This window comes from Lipotes vexillifer, unplaced genomic scaffold (genome assembly GCF_000442215.2).
Source record: "Lipotes vexillifer unplaced genomic scaffold, Lipotes_vexillifer_v1.1 scaffold517, whole genome shotgun sequence".
Classification (NCBI taxonomy): Eukaryota; Metazoa; Chordata; class Mammalia; order Artiodactyla; family Lipotidae; genus Lipotes; species Lipotes vexillifer.
Window position 1 is genome coordinate 416,994 of NW_006786711.1, and position 11,629 is coordinate 428,622.

At 35.7% G+C, this 11,629-nt stretch overlaps 1 protein-coding gene across 1 annotated transcript; it reads right to left on the reverse strand.

The window, feature by feature from the left end:
• Positions 1-671: 671 nt before the first annotated feature.
• SCG2 (secretogranin II) lies at positions 672-6,413 on the reverse strand. Its single transcript, XM_007459337.1, has 2 exons — positions 6,210-6,413; positions 672-3,020 (listed from the first exon to the last, which is right to left on the reverse strand). The coding sequence occupies exon 2, from the start codon at positions 3,004-3,006 to the stop codon at positions 1,156-1,158; it is 1,851 nt and encodes a 616-aa protein (XP_007459399.1). The 5' UTR covers positions 3,007-3,020; positions 6,210-6,413; the 3' UTR covers positions 672-1,155.
• Positions 6,414-11,629: the final 5,216 nt, after the last annotated feature.

An 11,629-nucleotide genomic window follows, 5' to 3' on the forward strand; every position in this document is an offset into this window, starting at 1 on the left:
CGACCACTGTTGCTTTGTTGCTCTATATATTTTCTCACTGCTGTTGTTGTTGATTCCCTGTTGATATGTCAGGATGCTGATAGCATCTACCCCTGAAGTGACGCACATCATAACAATTATGTACTGCTTAGCCCGCTCAGGATTCTCTCTAACACGTGGACAAGAGAGAGGGCAGCTGAGGTATTCCCACTGTGCCTAAGCCATTCACTTACCTGACAGTCAGTTTGGGGATCTTTTGGCCCCTCTCAAACCATACAAAAGAGTAGCAGCCTTGTCTTCTGGGGACCAGGGTGACCTGAGAATAGGTAGGTTGCTTCCAATACAGTAGATTGCTATAACTGTTTCTGACTGCCCCGTACACATCTCTTCTTTTTCAGTGCTGGTTATGGAAGACTTAAATGTTTGTATTTATATAAGTCAAGGGTAAAAGGTATAAATATGATACCAAAAGTCTTATCCCATAATCATAAATATGAGAAAAACTACAGGCAAGCATTAGGTAGTGGGCTGCTAGAGGATGTTGCATTCTACAAATGTGTAGTATGGTCATATGTTTAAATTCCTTATTTCTTACCTGGATAGACTGTGGAAGGTGATGATTTTCTCTTTTAGCTCCATACTGCTTGCTCCATAGTCACCGTCTCTGGTTTTCCAGAATGAATAACCCACAGTTGTCCAGAAATAACATTTATTAAACAACAACAAAACACACAATAGAAAAGGCCTTATAAATAAAACTATATATTTATAATGCTTTATTTTTTTTTGCTCCAATACTCCACAAAACACTACAGACAGTAACAAAATAATTCAATAAGTATTAAAAACTTTCAAGAGAATTAGAGGACACTCTTTGTCATATGTGAGCATCAACAATGCCACAGCCATTAGATACACTATTAAACACTATCATAGATATCTTTCTTGAATAAGATTAATATTTTTATTCAGAAGTCATAACATTTACACATATCCATACACAAGAGAACAGCTCAGAGTTAGTGAAGCAGACACCCCAGTGAAATGGAATCACCTGCCTGTACATCATTTAAAGGTATAACAGTGTTAACAAGATAGAAGTCAACACACTAAAGAGAAATGTTGGTGTTTGCTTGGGGTGGGAGGGGTGAACGTAGGGCAATTAATGAAAGCTGCTTACATATTTTCCATTGCTCTCTTAGCAATATGCTCCCTTCCCTTTTCTGCCTTTTCTTGGTTGAGGTATTCCAGCACTTTCATTAACAGATCTTCATCCAAGTACTGTCTGTTGGAGGTATCGTCACTCTTCGGGGACCCCACAGGGAGGCTTTTGCTTACCAAGGCCAGTTTGTCAGTCTCCTGAGAGCTGTGTTGATTCAAACGCTCTTTGAGGGCCTGCTCGATTTGGTTCTCTTCCTGCAGATCATCTTCAGATGAGCCTTGACTAGGAACTCGCTTCACTTGGTTTGAATTCATGATCTCAGGATATTTAACTAGCATCTTGGCCAAGTACTCTCCTAATTCTTGATCCTTGTCATTCAGCTTTTCATATGCCATTTGTCTGTTTTCAACATCTGGCATCCAGACAGCTTTGGGAAGTTGGTTTGCTTTAGACCTTCCAGGACCATAGGGGAGTCTTGACAGAACCTTCTCTCGGTTATACTGATTGGGAAAATATGGAGGCTTTTGATTTGCTGCATTTTCCATCCCTAAAAGATTTAAAATGTCCTCAACACTGAGCCCATCTGGTAGAGCCTCTGCCACAGCACGACCAGGTGTTTTGGGGTAGCCATTCTTGGAGAGCATCTTATTTTGGAACAGATCTGGATGGTCTAAGTCAACCTCTGAGATGTCTTCAGGGTCAAGGGGAATTTCAAGCTCCTGCTCTGGTTCCACTGATACATTTGGCTTCTCTCCAGTTTTGAGCATGTCAATTAAGTCTTCAGGGGGTATTTGTAAATTCCTTGAGATTTCAATCAGCTGATAAATAGATTGAGAATCAAGTGGTTTCTCAAAAAGCCTGGTTGCTCTTTCCCCGTTTTCCCCATTCTGTGGCCTCCCACTTCCCGCAACATTCACTAACCTTTTCAGATAGGCAATTACTTTGGAGACATCATCTGAGAGTTGGTCTTTACTTTCTTTCTGGAAATCTTCATCCTGGAGGCCCAGCTGCCCTGAACGCTTCATTTCATCATTGATTTGTTCATTTTTTTCTATATTCTCTTTGCTGTCTCTTACCTCTTCCTGGGTTTGACTCTCTATTTTTTCCTCTACTGGGTTCCAATCTTCTCCCCCAACCACGTCTTCATAGGCAATGTTATTAGCCTTGTAGATATCATCTTCATCATCTGTGTAAAGTTTTTGTTCCTCATCAACCCTCTCACGCTTCTGGTTGTTTCGTCCCGTCAGTTTCCCCAGCTCTTGGAAGACAGATTCCAATGTAGCAAGGCTTTGAGGAGTATATTGTTCCTCTACTATTTCATTTGTGCGTTTAAAGGGGTTGTCCCTGGAATTCTCTTCATATGTAGGAGGGAATCTTATGTGCTTGAGCTTTCTCTCCGGCAACTGTTGAGTCTCATAATCAGCAGGCATGTCCATTGGAAAGTTCTTTTCTGAATTCAAGGTATAGGGCTTGTTTTCTTTTGGTGCAGACTGGGGCTCATTTTCAGCCTGTCTCAAAGCTTCAAGTATTATCTTCATCCACTCATCTTCACTCAGGGAATCCCTTGAACTTTCTGGCAAGTCACCATTTTCTTTTTGCTGAAGGGGAACAGAGACACCTTGGTAGGGATTGTAGTCTAGGCTGCTTTCTTCTTTGTGAGCTTGTTGTCGGAGCTTTTCTATGTACTCCAAAGCCCTGATCATTTCAGGACTGGGAAACCTTTGGACATTTTCCAATCTGATATCTGGTTCCTTCTGAAGCAGCTTGTTTCTCTGAAATGAAGCTGCTTCGGCCTCAGAGAGGAGGAAAATTAAAGAGATGAGAGACAGGGCTGCTCCAAGCCAGTGAGTCTTAGCTTCTGCCATGTTTGAAAGCTTTCCTTAAAGCACAGAAAACATGAGTTAGCACAAATGAAACAGACTAATAGACGCTATAGCAAAAGAGGTTATTGACCATTGAGGGGAAAAAGAAACCATAGTAGAGATTATTCCACATTAATTTAAGATAACTCTTTTTAAAATCTACAAATATTTCCTACACAATCCTCACAAGATAACCACAGGGATCTTTAGCAAAATTGTTAGCCATTTGCATCAAATTTGTATGGCATTCTCTTGGTTAAAATAATAGCAAAAACACTGATAGGAAGTTTCTCAAATTTTATTTTTTAATTTATAAAATATGTTGTTTGTTTTGTAGTATGCATTGTTTCTGTTAAATAAAGACTTTTCAAGATGAGTTTTAGTTATCTTGTACAGCATTCCTTCTGAAATCACTGCAAAAAATTAGCTGGCTTAATTTAAAACATGCATGTACACATACACAAACACACACACACACACACACACACACAGAGTTATCTCCTTATCGAAAACCATGTGATTTAGTTCCTGAATTGTCCATCTAATTTGTTGTAGAAACACAGCAGCAGTGACATTACTATATATGATGAAGTGATATACCATGTTAATGTTAATCATACTGAATTGTCTTGTGGATGAGTCCCATTCACATACATTCTCAGAAATAACTTGTTCTCACTCTGCCACTAAATCATACTATTAATTTTGGAAGGTCTATACCTTAATGACCTCCAGAATGTGGGTCTTCTCAAGTCTCAGCTAGTAGGTAAACCTAATGAAGTTTTTCTTTAAATATCCCCAAAGCAGTATTTATTTACCCATTGAATTCCAAAATATTTAATTTAGAAGTCTGGCATTTTATAATTACTCATCTTGATTGACATGTAATAACACACAGGGTATTGTCAGGACACACAAGCACAATAGCCAGAGTTACAAAAAATAATAAATCCATGATATCCAGTGTTTATTTCAGTGTAAATGTATTAAAATATAAACTGTTTTAAAATATCTGCACTCCATATTTCTTCTAATAATTTTATTGTGACTGTCTTGTAAAATACAATCATGATTATATTTTTCCTCAGCCCTCAAGAGTGTATAGTAAATAATAACAGATGCTACAGAAAGAACATAAGCTTTCTTAACCAGTCTATTTCTGAACTTGTGAGTGTTCAGATTCAGCTTGACTTATGTCTGTGTCTATTTGGGTGTGGACCTATGAAATCTTAAATGACTCATACTGTTAGAAAATCTTAAAATAACCACTATGAAACTCCCAATTTAGATAAATACAGACAATGTGTTGAATTCTTCCTACTTAAAATTTTTCATTCATTTTTTTTTTTCTCCAAGGCCTGATAGTCTCACGTATGAATTAGCAAAAGGATTAGTTTTTACATGTATTACATCTGGCATTGATAGCATTTAAACCTATTTTAATAGGTTTAGGTTGCAATTTTTGTTACAAATAAAGTACATGTAAAAGAATTTTATGTTTGTTCATGATATCTTACCTGAATTATGATTTTGTGATATATAAAGCTAAGTTATATAGGTACAATTATCTACTAGCTTAGACATCAATTGTAGAAAATATCATTGTTCACTAGATTATATTGGTATTTAAGTAATGTTCTCAGGTTTTAGAACCTAAAAAATGTTGTAATTACAGAAATTTCTTTAGCACATATTTATTTATTAAAATGATTATTAAAATTAGTAAATATATACATTTATTTAAAAGATCCCCATTAACTTGACTACTTAATTTACTGAAAGGAAAATCTTTAAAGGCATGTCAGAGAAAATTTCTAAAATATTTGCTATGAATCAATGTTTACTAAAGGAAATTGTATTCATAAATTCTTAGGTTTGAGTAAAAGTACATTATACATTCTTCTTTATACTATTTCAGGATTAATTTAGATTTGAAAATCAATTTTAAACACTGGCATTTGGACTAGTAGTTTTAAGAATCTTAGTGAACTTATTTTCTTTGAGACCATTATCCTGAAGTATTTTTAACAGATGGGTTATGTGCTGGTCTTTAAAATCATTATCTTGTAGGTGGGCTTCGCTGTGGAGTTGGGGCAAAATACCCAATGCAGTTATTTAAACCACAGCCTAACAAGAGCTACTGTTTGGTCATTTATTCAGATTCAGTTTGGATGACATAGTTATTGTCTTTGAGTAAGACTCAAGGGATTTCTTTCCCAGGTACCAGCTCATCTAGGTAGTGAAGGTGGTTTCAACAGCTCTAATATTTTATATAGAGTTTGAACTAAAGCCTTGTAAATTAAACTGTCTTTTCTATTGAAATTGGACTAGAGCATTAACAAATGCAGTTGGATATATCAAATTTGAGCAATTCAACTACTTAGGATGCAGAAAAAAGAAACAGTTGTCCCATTCAAAATATTTAGCAAAATATTGCACAACCTCCTTCAACCAAAGCATAATAATAATAGTTTGTACAGTTATCAATGTTTTCCTCATACATTCCAAATTATGATCTCTCTGTAACCCATGGTCATATCCAACATGTAACCCAAGATAATATTTCACCCTGAATAAACAAGGAAGCCCATTCTAATCTTACTTTCCTAGGACTAAAATTAGGAAATAATAATGTAAGCCTTTTCAGAGTATACCAATTGAGAAAATAATTTTATATAGTTAGTTAACTTTGAGCTCTTGCAAGGTAAATGTCAAAGGGAAAAAGAACCTACTTCTAAAATTGGTTGCTTCTATCACTAACGTGTTTAACAGCCTTTGAATCATTGGAAACCTACTGTTAAGAATATTAAGCATATAAATTATATCCTTGGCCTTGTACCTGGTTCTTAGGGGAAGAAACAATAAATTAAGGAAAGAAAGAAACAAAATATCAGGCTTGGTTAACTTTACATTAATAATGTGTATTGACACAAATATCCTAAACTTTGTCATGCTTCTTATACATGATTATGTAAATAGCACTATGGTTAGTAAATACCTAACAGCAAGTGGTATAAATCACAGATTCAATCATATATATGTACACATATATAGTGTCCTTACATTGGCCAATGAGCAGCAGGTTGCTGTTCAGCTATTCTATAGATACAAGCTTGCCAAATGGTCTTTTTCTTCTTAGCTAAGAATTAAGGAGAGAACACGCAATTTAGAACTTTCAAGTAAATCAAAGGGAAAAGCAGTCTTACCTCTTTTTTATATGGCAGAGAACGTCCACAGCACGTTCCTCCTGGCCCGCTGCGTGAGCTGCTCGGACCGTTTCAGCACCCGGACAGCTCCTCGGCTTATAGGGAGCCGCCGCGCCTGACACTGCACTGCCACACTGACGTCACCGGCTCAGCCACAAACCCGAGCATAGGCGAGCTTCTTCAGAGAGAAAATAAGCACTTTATATATCTTTAAAAAAAAAAAAAAAAAAATGTTGCATGCTTACGCCACCTGTCTTTTTGTGGCAAAAACTGCAGTTTCCTTTTTCTTCTTTTATCAAAATCTTTGAGGCTTGAAATAAAATGCTTTGCACAATTTCCCTTAGAAAGAAAAATCCATCAGGTAGACATGGCTAATTGCAATATAATCTCGTCTATATTCTAATAGCTTGTGATAAGGGTTTCCTATTGCTGTTGCTGTTGTAATCGTCGTTATAAGAAAGTTTTACAGACAAGGACTATCTTTTTTTTTTCCTTCAGCGGTCACAAAGAAATCACATTACCATTCCTCAGTATGCTCCAAGAGGAACAGAAGACACATTATGAATATGAAACCATATTTTATATCATAACCACAAGGAGCATTGTTTTTAAAAACATATTTATTTGAATAAAAAAGTTTTCTCTTTTATATGTGAGTTACCTTTAAGGCTCTAATGAGTTGGAATTTTGCTTTAGAGCTTCAATATAATTTTGAAGTGGGTATTTCTAAGGTCTCAGGTCTAGTAATTGATAATTTTATATGAATCTGTTGGCATCTTTTACAACATTTGATCTCAAAAAGGGAAGTTCAGAAGTTGAAAATACTTCCAATAAGAAAAAAAACATATTCACTGTTTGAGGAAAGTGTGACACATATGTAATTGTAATTCATTTGTAACTAAAAGGAAGTTATACTATGCATATTTTCCTTCTCCAGTTGAATCAGATGAATTGAATACCTTCCATAAATGGGACGAGTTTAGGGAATAATATAATACTTCCAACTCCAACCTCTCAGACTTGTAGTTCATAATCATTCCTGTGCTTTACCAGGTAACCTGATTATATATTTTAATAATTCATATGAGTCAAAATTTTTAACTTCATTGCATTAAAGATATGATTCTCCTAATAACAGTATATTTTGAAATATACTTTAAGTATACAAAAGAATCCTGCTGTATAAGAGATCCCTTTTGTCTCTGTTAAATGAATAGTCAGCCACTGATTTATCCATTCAGTAAGTTGTAATGCCTACAAACTGCCAGATACAAAGATGATGACATATATATTTGTATGTATATATATATATACATATATATATATGCTCTTTTTTTCTTTTGAGGATCCTTTGGCCTGGTGGGGATGAGAGATAAACAGATTATTTTGACTTTATATAAATTGGAAAGTACTAAGAAAGATGTCAGCCAGAACAGACAGCAGGGAGCATGGTTCAATCTAGAAATTCGGTGGGGGTACTGGGAAAAGAAGCCTGAGCTGAGATTTCTCATTACCAGGTTTTACTTAATGATTTCTAACAATGCTAGGTAAACCACAATACTATTGAACTCCTCAAGGAAATAGAGATAGTTTAAAACCTTAGGAAAAAAATAATCTTAGGAAAAGTAGCCCTTCATTCTCTCTCTTTGATCTCCTGGTAAAGCTATTTAATTCCTAATGACTGGTAGACCATCACTTGTGGATTGACATGGAACTCATACAGGCTTAGACTGGAGTCCTGTGGCCAATTTGTCTAATCTATTTATGCCTCATAATGGGACTTTAGAGCAAGGTTAAGTGCTAGGTTGAAGAGACCTGAGTTAACAAATCTCATTTCTTAAGCACCACCTCAATGAAATCAGCTCATTTGCAGACATCTTTGTTAGTTTACACACATGAAAATATATTTTTTTAATCTTGACAAAGATAAGCCACTCTGAGTTTCACCTGATTTGCTTTCCAGTAGTTCTGTGTGGCCAGTGGAACTAACCAGTATCAACACAGCCTCAGAAAATTCCACAAGGTTGCTCTTAGAGGGTTGAGTAGGTTCAGCATTTTTTTTAACAAGAAGAATAGATTCTGGGGATGTAATGCACAGCATAATGACCATAATTAACAATATTGTATACTTGAACGTTGCTAAGAAAGTTTTTTTTTTGAATTTTATTTTATTTATTTTTTTATACAGCAGGTTCTTATTAGTCCTCCATTTTATACACATCAGTATATACATATCAATCCCAATCACCCAGTTCATCACACCCTCACCGCCCAGCTTTCTCCTCTTGGTGTCCATACGTTTGTTCTCTACATATGTGTCTCAACTTCTGCCCTGCAAACCAGTTCATCAGCACCATTTTTCTAGATTCCACATATATGCGTTAATATACGATATTTGTTTTCTCTTTCTGACTTACTTCATGCTGTACGATGGTCTCTAGATCCATCCACGTCTCTACAAATGACCCAGTTTCATTCCTTTTTATGGCTGAGTAATGTATCATTGTATATATGTACCACATCTTGTTTATCCATTCGTCTGTCGATGTGCATTTAGGATGCTTCCAAGACCTGGCTATTGTAAATAGTGCTACAATGAACATTGGGGTGCATGTGTCTTTCTGAATGATGGTTTTCTCTGGGTATATGCCAAGTAGTGGGATTGCTGGATCATATGGTAATTCTATTTTTAGTTTTTTAAGGAACCTCCATACTGTTCTCCTCATTGTAGTTTTGATTTGCATTTCTCTAATAATTAGTGATTTTGAGCAGCTTTTCATGTGCCTATTGGCCATCTGTGTGTCTTCTTTGGAGAAATGTCTATTTAGGTCTTCTGCCCATTTTTGGATTGGGTTGTTTGTTTCTTTAATATTGAGCTGCATGAGCTGTTTATATATTTTGGAGATTAATCCTTTATCTGTTGATTCATTTGCAAATATTTTCTCCCATTCTGACGGTTATCGTTTCGTCTTGTTTATGATTTCCTTTGCTGTGCAAAAGCTTTTAAGTTTCATTACATTACATTTGTTTATTTTTGTTTTTATTTCTATTACTCTAGGAGGTGGATCAAAAAAGATCTTGCTGTGATTTATATCAAAGAGTGTTCTTCCTATGTTTTCTCCTAAGAGTTTTATAGTGTCCGGTCCTACATTTAGGTCACGAATCCATTTTGCATTTATTTTTGTGTATGGTTTTAGGGAGTGTTCTAATTTCATTCTTTAACACGTAGCTGTCCAGTTTTCCCAGCACCACTTATTGAAGAGATTGTCTTTTCTCCATTGTACATCCTTGCCTCCTTTGCTGTAGATTAGTTGACCATAGGTGCATGGGTTTCTCTCTGGGCTTTCTATCTTGTTCCATTAATCTATATTTCTGTTTTTGTGCCAGAACCATATTGACTTGATTACTGTAGCTTTGTAGTATAGTCTGAAGACAGGGAGTCTGATTCCTTCAGCTCCACTTTTTTCCCTCAATAGTGCTTTGGCTATTCAGGGTCCTTTGTGTCTCTGTACAAATTTTAAAATTTTTTGTTCTAGTTCTGTAAAAAATGCCATTAGTAATTTGATAGGGATTACATTGAATCTGTAGATTGCTTTGGGTAGTAAGGTCATTTTCACAATATTGATTCTTCCAATCCAAGAACATGGTATATCTCTCCATCGATTGGTATCATCTTTAATTTCTTTCATCAGTGTCTTATAGTTTTCTGCATACAGGTCTTTTGTCTCCCTAGGTAAGTTTATTTCTAGGTATTTTATTCTTTTTGTTGCAATGGTAAATGGGAGTGTTTCCTTAATTTCTCTTTCAGATTATTCATCATTAGTATTTATGAATGCAAGAGATTTCTGTGCATTAATTTTTTATCCTGCCACTTTACCAAATTCATTGATTAGCTCTAGTACTTTTCTGGTGGCATCTTTAGGATTATCTATGTATAGTAACATGTCATCTGCCAACAGTGACAGTTTTACTTCTTCTTTTCCAATTTGTATTCCTTTTATTTCTTTTTCTTCTCTGATTGCCATGGCTAGGGCTTCCAAAACTATATTGAAAAATAGTGGTGAGAGTGGATATCCTTGTCTCATTCCTGATCTTAGAGGAAATGCTTTCAGTTTTTCACCATTGAGAATGATGTTTGCTGTGGGTTTGTCATATATGGCCTTTATTATGTTGAGGTATGTTCCCTCTATGCCCACTTTCTGGAGAGATTTTATGATAAATGGGTGTTGATTTTTGTCAAAAGCTTTTTCTGCATCTATTGAGATGATCATATGGTTTGTATTCTTCGATTTGTTAATATGGTGTATCACATTGATTGATTTCAGTATATTGAAGAATCCTTGCATCCCTGGGATAAATCCCACTTAATCATGGTGTATGATCCTTTTAATGTGTTGTTGGATTCTGTTTGCTAGTACTTTGTTGACGATTTTTGCATCTATATTCATCAGTGATGTTGGTCTGTACGTTTTTTTTTTGTGACATCTTTGGTTTTGGTATCAGGGTGATGGTGGCCTCATAGAATGAGTTTGGGAATGTTCCTTCCTCTGCAATTTTTTGAAAGAGTTTGAGAAGGATCGGTGTTAGCTCTTCTCTAAATGTTTGATAGAATTCACCTGTGAAGCCATCTGGTCCTGGACTTTTGTTTGTGGGAAGAGTTTTAATCACAGTTTCAATTTCATTACTTGTGATTGTTCTGTTCATATTTTCTATTTCTTCCTGGTTCAGTCTTGGAAGGTTATATCTTTTTAAGAATTTGTCCATTTCTTCCAGGTTGTCCATTTTATTTGCATAGAGTTGCTTGTAGTATTCTCTTAGGATGTTTTGTATTTCTGTGGAGTCTATGGTAACTTCTTTTTCATTTCTAATTTTATTGATTTGAGGCCTCTCCCTCTTTCTTGATGAGTCTGGCTAATGGTTTATCAATTTTGTTTATCTTCTGAAAGAACCAGCTTTTAGTTTTATTGATCTTTGCTATTGTTTTCTTTGTTTCTATTTCATTTATTTCTGCTCTGATCTTTATGATTTCTTTCCTTCTGCTAACTTTGGGTTTTGTTTATTCTTTTTTCTCTAATTGCTTTAGGGGTAAGGTTAGATTGTTTGTTTGAAATTTTTCTTGTTTCTTGAGGTAAGCTTGTATAGCTATAAACTTTCCTCTCAGAACTGCTTTTGCTGCGTGCCATAGGCTTTGGATTGATGTGTTTTCATTGTCATTTGTCTCTAGGTATTTTTTTATTTCCTCTTTGATTTCTTCAGTGATCTCTTGGTTATTTAGTAAGGTTTTTGTTTTGTTTTGTTTTTGTTTTGTTTTTTTTTGCGGTACGTGGGCCTCTCACTGTTGTGGCCTCTCCCGTTGCGGAGCACAGGCTCCGGATGTGCAGGCCCAATGGCCATGGCTCACGGGCCCAGCTGCTCCGCGG